The sequence below is a fragment of the Embiotoca jacksoni genome, unplaced genomic scaffold (genome assembly GCF_022577435.1).
Source record: "Embiotoca jacksoni isolate LCO1_2020_lvr unplaced genomic scaffold, fEmbJac1.0.p SCAF_11, whole genome shotgun sequence".
In the NCBI taxonomy this organism is placed as follows: Eukaryota; Metazoa; Chordata; class Actinopteri; family Embiotocidae; genus Embiotoca; species Embiotoca jacksoni.
In genome coordinates this window covers 14,222,416-14,241,730 of record NW_027185241.1, presented here as the reverse complement: position 1 = coordinate 14,241,730, position 19,315 = coordinate 14,222,416, and the positions used below count along the sequence as shown (strand labels likewise).

The 19,315-nt window shown below is 41.9% G+C and overlaps 1 protein-coding gene across 1 annotated transcript; it reads left to right on the top strand.

Annotated features, from left to right (window-relative positions):
- Positions 1-2,564: 2,564 nt before the first annotated feature.
- rspo3 (R-spondin 3) lies at positions 2,565-18,726 on the top strand. The gene is made up of 6 exons (XM_069143268.1): positions 2,565-3,387; positions 8,215-8,409; positions 9,078-9,221; positions 9,361-9,507; positions 10,809-10,994; positions 17,350-18,726. The coding sequence occupies exons 1-6, from the start codon at positions 3,288-3,290 to the stop codon at positions 17,571-17,573; spliced, it is 996 nt and encodes a 331-aa protein (XP_068999369.1). The 5' UTR covers positions 2,565-3,287; the 3' UTR covers positions 17,574-18,726.
- Positions 18,727-19,315: the final 589 nt, after the last annotated feature.

Here is a 19,315-nt window from a genome sequence, read left to right as displayed (position 1 = left end):
AGGAAATGGGATGAGAGACAAAAGGGAAGACGGGCAACAAAGATCCCCAGACTGACTCAGCATGGACCACTGGGACACCTTTTAATTTGCATTTTTAACAATTGACCCACCCATTTCATGGCATGTGAAATTTGTACATTTAACATACTGAAATCAAATAAGAATGTCAGGTCAAAAAAAAATAATTATTGTATAAGACTGTACTCAACCCCTTTTGACTGAGGCAGCAGTTCCACCCAGTGTCAGTATATTGTGTTCAGGCTTGTGTCCATATTATGAAACAACTTTCAAAAAATAGTAGTTGAGTATTCAAAAACTCTTTTAACAGACTGACAGCATGTTAACATTCATTTGTGTCAGAAAGTATGATGGCTCTCATTCTCCCTGAGAACACGGCCTAAATTAGATAAGCTAAAATAGGACTTGATGTGGCATTAAAAAAAAAAAAAAAAAACTTGTAGTGCGCATCCATCCTTGGTCAGAAGGGTTTATGCACCTGCCCGACTTCATTTACAGGTGTCGACTGATTCTCTCACTGGACGGTCACAGGGACTGACCAAGTGACCTTAACCTTCCGCACCCCAGTGCCACATACACTCCCACACACACACCCAAACACGCACATGCTCCTACCCCCAGGGGACGGCGGGTCCGGTTCAGACTGGGACACAAAGACAAGCATTATTCCTCTATATCCCTTACACCAAGCCACCAGGAGTGAGGAGAGGGAGAAGAGAGATTTCATCATTTTTTACAACATTTTATCACAATATTTTCCATTTTTCTTTCCAATTTTTACAGATACACACGGGGTTACATGTGATATTACATTTCATAATCTGACACACTTTACAGAGGTATTCCAGGGCAGATTTTTCAGCTACAAATCTATTATAAATTTTATGTTTGTGTTTTAGAGTCACTGTAGTGCATCAAAATGCATAAATATTCGTGGCAAAGTTTGTATTCAGGAGTCTGCCCCAGCGGAGGTGAAAGGGTTTAAAACAATGCATCAATCTCTGTTATGTCTCACTGTCTTGCTGCTGAGTTAGTACAGGGCAAACAGGGAAGTATTCCAATAAAGAAAGAGCCCACACTTTGTTTGCATTGCTCTCCTCGGCACAGTGACTGATGGAAGACCAGAAGCCACAAGGAGGAAAAGCATTGGACTTGTGCATACTGTTCCCCCTAAACATCAACATACTAGTTAGACAAATGAGCCCCCCCCCCCCCCCCCCCCCCCCCTCCTTCCTATGCTCTGCTCTGGTCTGCTCTGCACAGGCTACAGTTCACAAAACCTGGAGGGACATTTACAAGAATTTTATCACCAGAATGTCTAAACCTGTTTTAACTGCATCTGTATTGTAAGGATCCACTGACAGATGTAGCAATGACTGAATTTATATTTTCTTGATGTGAAATACTTTCAGTGCAAAATAGGTCCTGAATGTTTCCATGTGATTTTTAAGATATCTGTTTTCACATTTTTACTGGCTATTTTTTGTCTTGAATGATCATCTACATTAAAAATATATCACATTTGGACTCATGAGAGAAAAGGTCAAATGCTCCAGTTCCCATAACTTACTGATACCCAAGCTTGTCCTCATGAAAATATGTGCCTCAAGCTTTTATGGAACTAACTCCCTCTAGAGGTAACATGAGGAAGTGCTGCTGCTCCTTCTGGGCATTTTTCTCCCCTGGCACACACCACAAACCACCTTTGCCAGACAATTAATGAAAACAATGATCACACAGGAATTGATTAGACCACTGTGTAGCAATCCCCTCATCTGATATAAGATGGGCTACCTGGTGCATGAAATCTTACTTTCTGGTACAGTCGTGCATCTGTAGGTGCATTTTTGCAGATCAGACTCAAATTCCTAGTTTAAAACAAATATAACACACTGCAGACTTGTTGGACTGGACTGGCTTTAGAAAGTCACATCTGTGTGGAGGAAAATAGTCAAAGGATATGTGAAGGTAAAAAATGACATCTTGAAGACGACCTGCTGTCATAGTGAAGCTCTTTTTTTTCCCTTTCAGCACTGATGCAATTTGGCTAATTTGAATTGTGTCCAGATAGCCTATATCCAAAATCATCTTTAATAACTAATGTGGAGAGGGGACACTTCTGTCAGCTTCAGAGATTTATTTACAAGTAATAATAATTCTACTTCAATTTTAAATGGAAAAATAAATGGTCTTAGTTTGAAAAGAAATGTTGGGTGGAAATAGTCCATTAATTTCGACCTCTTACATACATGACGAGCATTCAAAGCGCCATTCGTGCAGTCCAAACAGGAATGATAGAGAAGCTACAGTAGACATTTTTAAACCCTTGTTGAAACAACTTCAGTATGTCTTTCTCTCTGACGCGGGGGGCATGCCCTCTAAATAAACTTTGGAGCTCATAGACAGAGAGGAAAAGAGAGAGAGAGAGAGAGAGAGAGAGAGAGAGAGAGAGAGAGAGAGAGAGAGAGAGCTGAAGTCATCAGCGGGCCGGCAGGAGGGGAGTGAATGGGTCCTGCACGCAAAGCAGAAAAGCGCTGAAACTGCGGAGATTTACTTTGGTTTAGTTGCAGCTCAGTTCCAGCAAGCAGGAGGAGGTGTGCGTTTGACAACACGACCTACGAAGCACTCAACTTAGAAACTGATTTGTGATTACTGGCGTTGATCCTGTGGTGACTTTTACTTTTTTTGCTTCAGCTGATGCTGAGATGAAGCCGAGACCTTCAGCGCGCCTGGCACATTAGCGTATCCACACACACCGGGACGCACGGCGCATCTCCACTCAGAGACGGTGAGAGGGAGGGGAAGGTCTTTTTGGAGTTCTACAACATGGATTTAATATCCCAAAGTTGTTGAGAGGCACGTTCATCCTCAATCAATTATTCTATTCATCTTTTTGAGCCACACTAATGTTTGATTCTGCTTTCCTCCTGCGCGCAACGGATGAGAGTCGAGCTTTTTGGTGTGTTTGTTTGTGTTTTGGAGGGAATGTTCATTACCACAGCAAGGATAACGGATCCCTGACTCAGTCCGGTTTTCTTGGCACATATGTGGACCCTATCCAGGATGTTAAAGTGTAAGCGGCCCAGGCATCATTGGGCCACTGTGCACAACCATCACCACATATCACCACATAGCTGGGGGTCCCGTTGTGTCTAGGAATAATCCACTCCAGCCTCTGCCTCCGTCTGGAGGAAGAAAACGGAATCTTATCCAAGAAGTGTTTTGGTGAACATTGACATTGGCTTTACGAGTCTCATCTCTGGGCTACTATGCAATTACAACTGATCTCCTTTGTTTTGATCATCTTGCACTGCATGGATTACACTGGTTGTCAGCAGCACGGCAGCTCCAGGCACCGGCAACATAAACGTGAGTAATTACGCTCTTAGCAGAGCTTTTATCTAATTTTATCTTCGTTCAATTTAATTTATTTTATTTAACATCTATTGACCTGTTTTACTCACAAAGGACTTCAGCCAATAACTTTCTAATATTCATTATTCTTTTTTACATTGTCTAAATTAATGAGTGGTGACCGGCACACTATTTGGGCTGTGTAGTAAACTGGTTGACTTGTAGGTCACCAAACAATCTTAAACATGCGGGCATCAATGTTCCACTGATGTAAATCTGTTTGGATATGACCAAATAAATTGCAGGTTATGTTTGATGTGTCTTTTTCTGATTTATGATTTAAAACGAGAGCAACACTACACGAATGAGGTTATAAAGTCACTGTAGTGACAGATTGAAAAGAAAATAGGCCAAATTAAGATATAGATTATTATTAACAACTTCCACAAGCACAAATCTACTTTTTTGCTTTTGGGGATTATGAATTTTAGTTATTTCATTTGCTTAATTAATGTGACAAAGGGGGGATTTGTTCTTTGATTTATTTTTGCAGATTCCAACGTTTGCTTTGACTGTATGGCCCACTCAAATATGCACCCATTTCAACGTTAATATTGCACTTTTGATGCGTTTTCTTTGAACCTTAATTGGATGAACTAATTGTAGTCACACCTGAAGCCTGCAGCCGCAGTTCTGCGCGCTGAGTCTCCTGGTTCCCGTCGCTCTCTAGCGTCAGCGCAGCAGACTTCAGGCTCATAGTGCGCTGCGCAGCTACCAGCGCTGATCAGTATTCAAATGAATATTCACGCTTCAGTGTCCATATTTGGTGGTGTAACGGGCCTGTTGAATTTATTTCCTTATATTGCAACATTTTGTAATTTATGGGGGAACGGTTCTGGAGATGTTGGCCCGCATCGCATATAAAGGTGGGTTATGATGTGCCAGTCACAAATTGAACTCAGATTTATAATTGCAAATCATGTTTAGCATATAACTGTTTAAAATCTAAGTAAATGCAGAATTGACAGCTGGCTCCATCAAACTCCAGAGACCTTCCATTCTGAGTGTGCTGGTATTTCATCTCCTATATATCTCCCTGAGCTCCAACATTATGTCTCATCTCCTGGGCTATGAGCAACCTTTTTCCATGACACAATGAAATAAGTATCAATAAAGTATATTTTTCTGCTCTTCCTACCCACACTTTATCACTGAGGGTCTCCAGATGTGCTCTGTAACTAACTCTGTCAGAGAAGACCAGTGATAACTGGAATATTCTATCAATTACTTGCCAGCGTGGCCGAAAAATGTCTGTGATCTACAATAATAGACCTTCAGAATGATGTTTTTATCCCTGCCACCTGGGAGTGAAGCTTCTCACGTCCTTTTTATGTTTAATTGCAGAGCTCAGATGTTCTCTGGACAGTTTTGCTGTCAAATTTACCTCCTGCATCCAATGAGTTGATTCTTTTTACTTGAATATGTTTGTAGTTGTGTAATATTTTCATCGAGATGCACAGATTCTCTCTTTCAATGTTTATTTCCCCATAAACATTATTAAGGAGCCCCTCAACACAGTCAGAGAGGTGAAAGCAGGAAGGTCTACTGAGAATGTTCTTGTACTTGGTTACTTAAATTTTGCCCCAAGACTGAAAATGGCATATAGATGCTGCTTTTTGTGAATTTAGATATACGTTTTAAAGTCAGTATTAGTTTGCTCTTGTGCAGGATGATATTCTAAAATGTGTATTTGAGACTGAAAAAGCCTCTAAACTATATCCACATGCTGAAACTTGATGTGCTTCAGTTGCACAGATGGGATGGCAGCAGTAAAGCATTATTTCATGTCTGTGTACGGTGAGGAGTAGCCTAACCATTAATTGATGGGTTCTTCTAAGAATCCAAACTTCCGCCAAGGAAGCAGATATCTAACACTTCCTGAGATATCAGGGAGGATGGAGGGATTAGTTGGTGAGGGGGTGAAAGAGTACAGACTTGAGAGGGAAACAAGGGGGAAAGAGTGAGAGGGGAGTCAATGACCATTCGGTTAAAAGGCCAAAATTACCGTGCAGAGACAGAAGCCAAGCTCCGGGCTTCCTGTCTGATGATGCATCCAAATATGAAGGCCTGGTGTTAACAGTGGCAATTACATATACATATTATATACCATTGTATATGTATGAACACATTTCAGCTTTATGAAAGATGACGATGGGTGGATTTAGCCTTTGATCTAATAGGGCATGTGCATTGTAATGGCAGGGAAGTCAGATGATGGAACCTTAAAGAGGACTGTGTTCGACACTTTAGGTATTTTTTATTTCCATTTTACTAATACTTTGTCCTGTTTTCCATGAACCCTCCTTGATTTGTGTGTGTGTAATTGTGTTTATTTCACATGTGACTTTGTTGGTATGTTATGCAAGATACCACTGTTCAACTGAGGTTTTGTTTGTGCCAAATTCCTGCGTCTTAAGGTTTCTGTGAATCAGGGCAGCTTGGCAGGAACACATGTGGGCAAATGGACAACAGTTGTGAAGATTTCAAACAAAGTATCCATGATCTATGTAAACTGGCAGCTAAACGCTGAGCTGATAAAGGTGGCCAACGTAAACCACTGGCATGAAATGCCAAAGCTGGAGAGGATTCTTTGGATGCTTACGGGGCTTACTTTTAATTTACCTTCCGTGGGACTATACTGCAACATTTTCAAAACAACACCTTTTGGAACATTGCACCAATGCAGAATGGGAAAATATAATCAATATGGGATGCCTCACATGGTTATTAACTTTATACCAACTATGTCATGGGTGTCACTTCTTCTATGGATGAATATGTGGCTGTCACATGCCTATCCCTAAGGTTATTTTCTTCAACATCACAGCCTCATACCACTTTCAAGTTTAAACTAAAGCATCGAAATTTTCAACACAAGTGTGTTCAACCAATTTCTTCATAAAGACCGTAATTCTGTAGCAATGCATTAAGACGATAAATTAAGAACACCCTCTCTGAACCACTCAACACCACAAAACTCGTCCCTATCCCTATTTGTTACTCCTCTTTGTGCACAAACAGCAATCAGATACCAAAAAGGTATATGATATGCAAACTTTTCCAAGAAGCCATATTTCTACAAGATGTTAATAGCACTCTGTTTATCTATCTGTGTATGTATCTATCGTGTCATTAAGTTAAACATGCTATCATGTTCATGCAAACTCTCTGTAACTTGGGGGACATTAAAATTGTCTGTGACAAAGCTCTCAACAACTGAACAATTAAAATGATTATAACCTACAACCTGGGCTTTCATCCTTGGAAGACAAAGTCTGGTGAATCAAGCCTACAAATTGGTGTAGAGTCGGTGATGAAATCCGTACTGGTAAATATATCAGCATTAATTAAGCACTGCAGTACCTATGCACATGAACAGGGTTATAAACGTGGAAGAAATTGCTGTCGTTGGCACGGAGCTATCAGTTAAAACACTTTGACTGTAAGTGGCTTACCTTACATGATTTTCTAATGTGGCACTTATGCATGTAATTAATTCATAATACAGACTTGGACCTCATGCTTTAACATGCTGTTCTGAACTTTACTTTGTTAACTATTTCTATACTTATAACATTCTCTCCAGCTACAGTAAGCCTCATAAACAAGGTCCGGGGCATTTACTTGTTTACCCTCATTGACAGTACACGTCAATCTATAATCTATAAATCTATAATCCTATTCATGTCAACCCATCACATCTCACACAGCACCTTGCAATAACACAATTATTAGTGTTCTTTGTATTATTACACTTACACATTATAATCCTTATACTGTACATTTGCACTCGTGCACATTTTTTGCATTATTTCTGTATCGTACTACTTTATATACCCCGTATGGTTTTGTGTTAAACTAATATATACATCCTGCAGTACATCAAAAGTGGGATATAATGCTAAAGTTCTGATGTTGGTGCTGTAGACAGAAGACACAATAGTACCAGAGAACAAAGATGAAATAGTATACATCCACTACCCTGACAGATGCTCTCAAGTTCCACTGTCTGAAATGTCTAAACCCTGATGGCCTCTATATTCTGTGTTTAATGTGGACGATAGCTATCAGCCTGGTCCTGTTTTGTGATCCTCATTCAAATCAACAAAAATCATATCTGATGAAATTAGATAGAATATACCAATGCACTCTGCACAATGCACAAAAAAGATTCATGCTATTGGACAAATTCTAAAAACAGGTTTCAAAATTTTGACGTCAGGTTTTGAATGCTGGTTGTGAGTTTGACCAATACAAGACTAATCAGAAATGGTCATAACCTAGAAAGGCTGAGACTGTGTATGACAGGCTTTTAATTTGAAACGAGTGCTTTTAAATTGAAACAGTTACTGGAAGTCACGCATCATCCAGCCAATCAGTGGTGTAATTCTGATCTCTTGCTCAGTCAGTGACACTCATTTGTTTGCATGGCTGTCCCTGTTGTTGCTGGGAGTTGTGTAATGAAAACATTAGAAGTTTTAGCATGATATATTGGATCATCTTTAGGCAGCAAAATAAAGTGGAACCTTCAATGAATAAACGATAGACATGTTGCTATGGATAGGAAGAGACTTTTTTTTTTTTTTTTTTTAAAGTGAGAGAAGCAAATGATTTAAAGAATGTTTGGATTCTTTCCAAGGTGTCCAACCCTGAACTGATCAAATGCCGGGATCTCTTCAAAATACCTGGACAAATTATGCATTGAGATAAACACAACCTATATAATATAATATTTTCATATCATACCTCATGTGAAACACTTCCCACTGCTCCTGTCAACAGAGAACTCTGGTGTGAGCTCAGGGTGCCAGCAGGGTGGCTGTCTGACCTGCTCGGACTACAATGGCTGTCTGTCCTGCAAGCCGCGCTTCTTCATGCATCTGGAGAGGATTGGGATGAAGCAGATCGGGGTGTGCATGACTTCCTGTCCTCCAGGCTTCTATGGCACCCGCTCCCCAGAACGAAACACCTGTACAAGTGAGTCATAATGAGTTACAAACTGGATTTGAATTGAAGAATGATAACAGAATATTCATGAAAATATTTTATCCATTGCATGTTTCCAATGAAAACAACACATCACAATTTAAAGCAATAAAAGTCAGTAGGAGTGACATAAGCAACCAGACCTCTATGTAGTTAATTGAAAGGATGGGCAAAAGATTCAGTGCGATGCTGTCTGATTGCAAACACTGTGTTAACACTGTGTTTTACTCACACGTGACAAGCATAAGCACACAGAGTCTAGCTGGCTCAAGACACTGTCCAAATAGGTCCACCCTCCATCACCTTTACAAGCAGCAGTTTCAAAACCAGCCTATGAATTTTGGCAGTACATGTGTCAAAGGAGACACTGAAACACTCAAATAATTGAAAAACGTACTACTAGTTGTTACCCTGTACATTTCCTTTCGCTGGCATTAAATTACATCAAATGTTGCTTTACTTAAATTAATTTATCACAAGTCACCCTGGAAAACATCAATGTGCCTGCAGTTGTCTATATTGTATTCCCAGTCAGACATGCACACATGAACACACACACACACACACACTGACACGCTGTATATTTAATGCGCGGGAAACACACGATAACTTGTACAGTTTAAATAAACGCTGGCGGTGGGTCTGTAATTCTCTGTCAGAGTGCAGGTCGGAGTGCGACTCCTGCTTCAACAAGAACTTCTGCACGCGCTGCCGAACAGGATTCTACCTTCACCTGGGCAAGTGCCAGGAGAACTGCCCCGAGGGCCTGGTCCGCAGCGATGCACAGAGGGAGTGTGTTCCCAGTGAGTGCTCTCAGTTCACACTAATCACAGACAGGGAGAAAAAATGGTGTTCGCCCTTTATTTAACTCTATCAACCTTGCATTATTGGTATAAAAAATTTGATAAACTCATATGCAAAACTGTGTTTTTGTGTCTGCAGATTGCCCTGCAGAGTGTGAGTCATGTGTGAACAGTGAAACATGTACACGGTGCCGGCCAGGCCTTTACCAGCTCAGTGGGGGGTGCCACCATGTCTGTCCAGAGGACTATGAGCCCAATGACAAACTCATGGAGTGCACACCACAAGGTCAGTCCATGTGTCATAAAAGATAACTGCTAAAGATGCATGTCCTGTTGGTAGGGGGGTGGTTTTGGCCCTGGATACAGAATGGCTGCAACTGGCAAACCAGCTTGAAGTCAAGAGTAATCCCATTTCAAACTTTAGAAAATATTTCAATTCAATTTTATTTATGTAGTGCCAAAACCATAGACCTTTAAGGGCACTGAAAATAGTAAGGCTAAGATCTTACAATATTATAGCGAGAAACCCAACAATTCAGCAATTCCCACATGAGCAGCATTTTGCACCATTGAGGAGGAAAAACTCACTTTTAACACAAAGAAACCTCTAGCCGACAGGTCTCAGAAGTGGGCGGACATTTACCTTGATTAGTAGTGAGGGGGGAGCGGAGAGAGAAAAAAACAGAATAGCAAAACAAAAAAACAATAGACACTGGACGTGTTGGTGGGGCCAGTAACTGTAGATCAGAAATATTTAGCTGTGGAGCCAGAGATACCTGCAGAAAGGTACAGGAAGAGATAGAATAGAAAGAGAGAAGACACAATACACAGTCCTTTCAATGCCGCGTTTTGGATCAGGTAGAGGCTTTTCAGGGAGTTATTGTGAGATCTTGAAAACAGGGAACTACAAATTTGAACTAACAAATGCATGGACTAGTTTATGAGCATCAGTCTAAGACAGGGTGTTCCTAGTTTTGACAACTTTGCGCAAGTGAAAGAGGGCAGTCCAAGAGACTGGCTTCATGAATGTCTTTAAGACATGCTTAAATTGACCTCTCCTGTTTCATCTTGCTTTATAGATAAATATAGCTGGGTGTCATTTGCATAGCAATGGACATTCATGCAGTGCTTCCAAATAATACTGCCAAAGAGAGGCATGTACAACCTGAAAAGGATTGGTCCTAGTACATAACCCTGTGGAACTGCATGCCCTATTTGTGTGTGTGTGTGTGTGTGTGTGTGTGTGTGTGTGTGTGTGTGTGTGTGTGTGTGTGTGTGTGTGTGTGTGTGTGTGTGTGTGTGTATGTGTGTGTGTGTGTGTGTGTGTGTGTGTGTGTGTGTGTGTGTGTGTGTGTGTGTGGAAGAGTCATCAATGACATGAAGAAATTGGAATCTGATGAACATGATCCAAACCATCCTAATGCAGTTTCTTTAACCCCACTGACATGTTCCAGTCCTTGTAGTGAAATGTTGTGATCTGTCACATCAAATGCAGCACTAAGATCTACCAGGACAGGTAAAGATGCAAGTCCATTGTCTGAGGCAATGAGAATCCTCACTTCTGCCTCTCCATATTTCCCCTGTCAGTGCACTGCGAGGTGGGGGAGTGGAGCGAGTGGAGTCCCTGCTCTAGGTCCGGGAGAACCTGTGGTTTCAAGCGGGGCCAGGAGACCCGCACAAGACTAGTCCTGCAGTACCCATCGCCCTTTGGCAAACCCTGCCCTGAGATCTCCGAGATCAAAGAGTGCCTTGTCAAAAGGAGAAAATGTCCAGGTAAAGAAATCCAAAGAGTGTCAGTTTTTCTGTGTCCCAAGCATGTGTCAGATCCAGACTTAAGATTCCTTTGATTTAGTATATGAGCGTAAAATGTAAAAAGCAGAACTATCAAAATGAGTGAATACTATACGTTGTAGTTGTAATCGCTACAGGCCCATCATGCTCACTACCAACATTGTAATTGTGACACATGGCAGGATTTCAGCTCTCTATTAATTCCAGCCCGTGCTGCTCCAGTTTGTACAACCAGATTTAGTCATTCTTCCGTTCATGACTACGGCTGTTTACTCAGAGGACTGTCATTGTGGCTAGAGTGAAGACAGAGGGGGGAGCACACATGTATGATGTTGCAATGGGTATGTTGTGTTTTCCCACGAGACCTCTTTGGATTTTAAACAGTAAAACTGCTTTCTCTTCCTAGTAAACAGGGAATAATGTGATCATTTCTAATGAATAGAGTGAAAACTGCTTTCAGACGGGCTTGCTGTGGTGCATTTACAATTGTCTTGTGTTATGTGTGTACTGCATATGTGTGGTTACTGAGGTGGATGGCGGCTACAGCTGGTTGTTTTTTTGCCTAGGCTCTGTAGTGTTAAATGACAGATCGCAGACAGGGTAGAAGGCTGAGATCCAGCCCCTTGGGGCCTCACACTTACAGAACAAACACTGTGTGTGTGTGTGTGTGTGTGTGTGTGTGTGTGTGTGTGTGTGTGTGTGTGTGTGTGTGTGTGTGTGTGTGTGTGTGTGTGTGTGTGTGTGATGCAGCAAAAAAGCAGTTGACTCTGGAGCAGAAACAGCCAGCTCAACATCAACATCCTCCCCCTGGGAGGCACGCGGCGACCAGGGGATCAGTATTGGTTTATCCCCACAGCTGCCAATACACACACAAAAACTCTCTCTCACACACACACACACACACACACACACACACACACACACACACACACACACACACACACACAAATCAACACATGCACACACAATTCCAGATACAGATACACCCTCTCCCTTTCAAACAAGTCACGAATGCACAAATTCACACTTGCACACCAAACAGACATGTATGCATGTAGATCTACACACACATACCAACTTTGACTCACTAAAATAACTACACAGCCGCTGCTCGTGGTGGTAATTTGTGAAGAGAGTCAACTGGGTTGACGTGATCTGTAAGGCAGACTGTGAAATGTGCCCTCTGTCACCCTGGCTATCTCTCTCTCTCGCCCACTTTCTATCTGTATCTCTCTACTGATCCATTCTCCCATCCTCATCGCCTACACACACACACACACACACACACACACACACACACACTAAAGAAAACATAGACCCCCATATAAGCTCCCTGTGGCGCTCCCCGTCAGTCGGGTCGGGGCTGAGACTTTAGTGTAGAGTCGACAGCTCTGTTGACCTAGCCAGAGCCTGCTGAAAGGGTACAGAGAGAAGAGAAGTGAAAGAAAGAAAGAAAGAAAGAAAGAAAGAAAGAAAGAAAGAAAGAAAGAAAGAAAGAAAGAAAGAAAGAAAGAAAGAAAGAAAGAAAGAAAGAAAGAAAGAAAGAAAGAAAGAAAGAAGGAAAGAAAGAAAGAAAGAAGGAAAGAAAGAAAGAAAGAAAGAAAGAAAGAAAGAAAGAAAGAAAGAAAGAAAGAAAAGATGTGTGTAGACACAGTACAGACTCTTCTTATCGACTTTACCCCTTTGTGTGATTACCCAGTTGCCCCAGCTCCAAGAGAATCCCCGGTGAATGGGAGCTAATTATCTGCCTCGGCGCATCCTCTCCTCACTGTTTACGTTCTGCACACGCTAGGGGGGTCAGTGGTCCGACCTCAGAGAGCCCCCGGTAATCCTCCAACAGCCCTCCGACACTGATACATCCTTCTCCTTGTCCTCTTCCTCACCTCCTCTTTTGCACTTTCTCCTTTTGCCTTGTACTCCCCATCCGTCCTGCCTCTCCTCTTCCTGTTCCTCTGTTTAGTACACTGCTTTACTCTTCCGCATAAGCACAATGAGTTTCTGACTCCATTCTTTTTCACCTGCCTGTGTTTTGGTTCAGTTTTATACTTTTGTACTTTGCAAGCTAAATATGTATGTATGTGACTGCAGATATGCCTGTCCTAATGCATTCATAACTATTTATTTTTAAAGGAGGAGTACATTTTAGGAAATACATTTTTACTAACATGCCTGTTAATTAAATATAAAGCGTCATCCAGGAGGTAAATTACCTTAAACACTGGAAGCTGAGAGAAAAGTATGTCTTCTGTCTGTCAGAACATTTAAGGATCTGAAATTAACCTTTTATTAGTCCGATGTTCTGTACAAAAACATGAACATTTCAAGTTGTAGTTCTGGGAAGCTACGTGATACAAGACACTTTTTGTTGCTGGTAGCTAATAATTGCCTTTCATAAGCTACATATTTAATGTGCAAGCAATAGATTGGTACTGATCATCTCATCATCAAGAAAGACAATCCCAAACTGTCAACACATCTTTTAATGGCAGTGTCCAGTTCTACAGAACCATTTCAACATCACCAATTCCAGTTGGTCCTGACTAACGTCTGAACAATGTTTTTAATTAAACATATCACATCTGAAAAGTTGTAAAACTAAAGGAAACAGACATATTTTGTCTTAGCATCTGCTCTGTTCTTCTGTTATCCACAGCTAGATTGTGAATGTTTACATACACATCCACATTCACTGCCTTCTCTCTCAAGTTAATGCCGGCTAATTTGTCCTTCGATCGACCTGCCGTTCACCTCTCTATCTCTGAAGCCGGATATACCATGTGCCCTCTGCAAGTCTTAGCCGCCTTTAATTCCCACCCACACACACACACACACACACACACACAGAGAAACATGCAGTTAAGAAACTAGCAGCAACCAGTCACTGAGGGTGGATTGTTACACACACACCCACAGCCCCCCTCATGACATCCTGGCAGCCATGCAGCAGGCATTCCACTTTTGGGACAGCCCATAGCCTTTAATCCCGGCCTGGCTCCCGCCAAAAGCTCCCCGGACGACAGAACGCCTGCCACAGAGGATGTGCCACCATAAAACACACACCCTCACTGCCCTCCTGCTCTCTCATTTTGTCGCTGTCTGTCTGCTATTCTCACCTTGTTCTTCAGTTCATTTCATACTCTCTCTGGATTGTTTTTCATCCTCTTTCTCTTTCCATGTCTCTTTCACTATGCTTGCTCGCTCATTGTGCCAGCACACACACACACACACACACACACACACACACACACACACACACACACACACACACACACACACACACACACACACACAAACAGTGAGTGTGGTGTCCCATTCAGTAAAGCCCCTCTCTGTGCTCTCGGTACGGTCCTTTGTGAATGTGCTGTAACAGATTTCTAGAAGTTACATTACAGCTACGGACAATTCAATTCAGCAGCTCGACACTGGTGGCTGAGTTTACACACTGCACATGCAGGGATTTCAGGGGAATAACATGGGATGAGAGGGATAACACATTTCTGCACACATCCCTGCTCACTAAACAGAGATTATAAGAAATTTGTACAGACGACAAACATTTGTCATCTGTGTACCGAATGTGTCAATAATTGTACAATTCGAGAGCAGTTACAGACGAGGCTTGTAGTGAATCAAGATTTACTATAATTTGACACAAATGTCTATTTTTTTTAGTTGTGTTGGTCATAATAAATCTTTTACAGCACATTCAGCCTCGGAGCAAATGCTGAGATCTGGAGTGGAACGTGAAGTGTTGGCTATAGTCTGCAACTGCGAAGAACAGATGCACATCATATAACAGGACTGACAGGATGAAGAGTGACCTCAGAGATTTACAGTTGCTCTCTTACAGTATACCTTTCTCTTTTATTTTTGTTCTCACTTTCATGAGAAATACAGAGTGCTCATAAATAAATGTTTCTGTTGCTGCACAGCTGTGGCAGTTACATCAACTGAAAAAGAAATAGGGATGTTCGGTGCTACTTTGCTGAGAATTAGATGAAAAAAGTGAAGTCACATCTGTTAATTAGTTAGCTTAGCTTAGCATAAAAACTGGAAATGGTTGGAATCAGGAAGCCTGGCCGAGCTGACTGTCACTCACAGCTTCAGTTTTCTTTGCTGTGAATACAGTCTAGGAACTCGGCTCTGATTAGTGTTTGCACAGCCACTCTGAAGCGCGGGCCAATCAGCGACCCATGTCAGGGGTTAACTGCATTTGTCCCGCCCCTCTTTCACTATGATTGGACGGCTGGTGACAGTGACGAGCGCAACCTTAATATTTTTCAACCTTCGATGACCAGAAAAAAAACGCTGAACGTTCAGCGCTCAGTGCAGAATAAACGCTCACCACCTCGTCAAGCTGCTTGTGTTCATTAAAACAATTTAATAAATATGCTGTGCTCAGTGTCGGGAGGTTTCGGCGTATGCTGTGCCCAGTAGGATGGAAAAACTGCAAACAATTCCCTGTGGAGGGTGAGCAGACTCATATTCACGCAGTGAAATATGGTCTGGTTCCCACCGGGTTATTAAACCTCACTAAATTTACTTAAAACAAACACTAACGACAATTATAGTTCTACATACAGTAGAGACCCCAGTAAATCACTTCATCCAGCAGCCGATTGCTGCAGCAATCAGAAATAGAAACAGAAACAGTTACAGCATCCAAACTATGGTAATAGCCAGACTAGCTGTATTTTTGCTTCCAGTCTTGATGTTAAGCTTATAGCTCTACTGATCAGACAGACATGGTACCATCTTTTCATCTAAGTGAAGAAAGCTATTCCCCCCATGGACTCAGGTTCCTCTTTATGACATCACAGGATGATTTTCATGTGTTGTACCTGAAGGCAACCGCTCGCTCTCTGTAAGTCTTGATGATATTCGTCATGAAAACCTGACTTTTGGGAATGTGCTAAATGTCTGCTGAAAATGTTCCAAAACCTCGAAAGATGTCTCGTTCGAGGAACATTACGCACATGTCAACACATAGTTTACAAAAAGCCCATCAGAAACTGTTCCATCTAACAAAAGTCAGGTTGGTTTGATAAACACTCTGCTAATCATCTCAACACTGGCATGGATTAGGTTTCTCCTGTGGCTTGACAAAAGCACCGGAGCTACAGTATGACTAATCCACTGAACTTGTAAATAGTTATGGTGTCAGGACAGAGAAAACAATGAGAGCGAAGGGGACTTCCTGTGTTTATAGAGGACGGGGGGCATACCCCGAATGAGTCAGTGCACCAGATTATTCCAGCCAGCCATCCATCCATGAAACCACATCTCTCCACTATCATTGACTCGATTCTTTTTTTAACTTGCTTTTCATTATCTTTTTTTTCATTATAAGTAAACCATGTAAACACTGCGATGTCCACATTGTGCATGTCTTGTCCTTCTATTCTTTCTAGCAGATTAAACACAGCAGGCAGGGAGAGCTGCATATCACTCGGCTAAAATGTGTGGGTCAGACTTGGTCCCTGGTCCAAACTGGGACCTGCCTTGATTGATGACCAGAGGGGGAGACGAAGAGCGTAGGGGGGCTAACATGAAGCGGACAGGACAGAGACAGAGATCTCTCTCTCTCCCTGTGTCTGTGCCTACTGCCTACTTCAGCAGTTTCACAATCCCCAGCCGGCCAGCCAACAGCCAAGCAGGCCGTGCTGCTCCGTTCCACTCACACATGAGCAGCGGCAGTGCAACAACAGGAAAGGGCCTCCTCTGCTCTCACTTGCAGGTCCTGTCTCCAACCTCCCTGAGGGTGGATCTTGTTATTATCATTAATAACTGCGGCTCGAACAGAGATAAGCCTTCAGCATTCCGAAACTCTCGGTTTTGTTTATGAGATGGTGTTGCAAGAACAGATAAATTGGGGGTTTATTTAAAGGCTTTCTATTTTGGACAAAGGTCTCCTCGTCACAGGGAGAGGATTGCAACAGCTGATAGGCTGACAGCTGCTGTCTGTGATCAAAGACTGACACCTAGTGGTGAACGTTGCGTATTGCGGGCGAAAATTGCACCCTGTGGGCTACTTTAGTTTCTGAAATTTAATTCAACAAACTTTAAGACTGACCACCATACTGTATATCATGTTATTAGACTGACATTTTCAGTGGCACACAACACAAAGCCATTGGTCGTTTTTGACATGCAGACTGACCTTTTGGGCACTTTTTTGTGGCTACATTAATTGAATTTTGACCAAAATTGTTATTTTATTCAACCTTCAGCTTTCTTTATTGAAAATACTGATTTGCAGTGTAAATAGTGAAAACAAGTTGTAACATTCATGCAATAATGATATTAATAAATTGGTTTTAATTTTCTTGATTTCCAGGAGGACGGAGGAAGAGTGAGCGCATAGAGCGGAGGAATCGCAACAACCGCAAAGACAAGGAGAACCAGGAGGGCCGACGGGAGAGGAAGAGGGACAGAGTGCGAGAGAGGGAGAGAGACACAGGAGAACGAGAGGACTCTGATAACAGGAACAAAACCGAGCACAGGCACCGCCGAGGCCACGACACGGAGCCCGTCTCCCCTGAGGACAGCCTTGTACAGTAGTACTCGGGACAAACAAAGTCCAACAGCTCCCCACCTTCCTCCTCTTATCTTCCCATCCTTCCTCCTCCAAAACCCTCACCCACTGTTCTCCTCCCCCACAACCCCTCTGTGCAGGGGTGTTGCTGCTACCTGTATGATTTGAATATACTGTTTATGCACAAGCAGGATGGGGCACATTCAGCCACAAGGCTTGGGCCACTATTGACTTTAAAAAGTCTTCTTTTCTACCCTGTAGTCTCCTTCACTTCCACCGCTGAGAGAGTGTCTCCTCTGAAAAGTGCAGGAGACACTGCTGAGACTGCTGATGGGACTGAGGAACAGTGAGAACTGTCTGTGACTGTGTGGAGGACTGTCAGACGGACGGACAGAGAGGCATTATGTGCTTGTTGATATGGTTATTTAATGGGGCTCTGGTACAAACATTGCGCATCTTGGTTTTTGAATGTAGATTTTGCAGCATTATGTAGAACAATTGTTTCTTATTGTTGTTCCTGTTCTTTTAGATCTCTTTGTTTGCTGCAGAATTTGTCGAGAAAAAATAATAGTTTTTGCTTTTACCATCTTGTGACATCTTGAGAATCAGTTGACAGATGTGGGGGGGGGGGGGACCTGTAGGCTGTGAATTAAAGCAGTATGGTGGAAAACTGAAAACATGTTCTGTACGTCTCAGACAAAAGCTAATTTTATCCAGAAAAGTGATCGATCTAATCTACCACTGGCTTTATATTGTGTAAATGGATTCTGTGCTCTCAATAAAGCGCCTTGACAAGGAACCAAAACCACCTGTATGTCAAATAAAACTATAATGGGTTTGTACCTGCGTCTGATGACTTGTTATCTGACTTCGATCTTGTGCAATCAAAGGTGAACTAAGTACATTGTGCAGCTATCGACTGCAGCTTCAAAGGTCGCCGTGCTTTCACAAGGTTGAATAATGGTAATAGAAAGTTACATCCACCTGAACACTTGTTTTAGATACTGACAGTCCACCTCTCAGTATCACTCAAGTTACTTTGACAATAGCTGAGCATATACTTGTGTGTTGTCAATAGCAGGAACGTTTGTCTATTACTTTTTCTATAACTACTCTCCATCTGCAGCTTGTTCCTGTGCACATCGTGAATCATTAAACATGTGGATTATATAAATCTAACTACCTGCAGTCATTATTATTCAAGTCAAGTGGATTCGTTTTTGCAGAGAAGTTCCCTTTAACGTTAAAAAGCACCTTTCACAGCTACTAGCATGTAGCTCAAACTTCAAAGTGAGATATTTTCATGTTGAATCTATTCGAGTATCTAATTGTCAAATATTAGGTTGAGCACATTTTTGAACAAACCATGAACTATTTTGCTGCTTAGAAACAACCGTTAGGACTGTCAAGACCATGAACATTTTAGTTAACGACTGTCACGCACTGCAATTATTTGTCTTTTCCTGGTCATGTAATGCCACGATTATAGGATAAGCCTAATCATAGTTTAATACATAAGCCTTGTAAAGAGCCATGTATTGCCAGAGGTGTTTGGCTTTGAAACGTTATCTTTAATGTTCCTATCACCAGGTGCTGATTAAAATGTGGTCGGTTGAATTTTAGAAGTTATGCTCCACAAGATAAAGAGCTGTTGGCACAAATTCTCCACTCATTTGCTATTAAACCTTATCAGAAGAAGGTGGCACATTAAGATGACCTCATCAAAAGAGCACCGGTCAAATCTCAAATTGTAGAAACTGATGTGAAA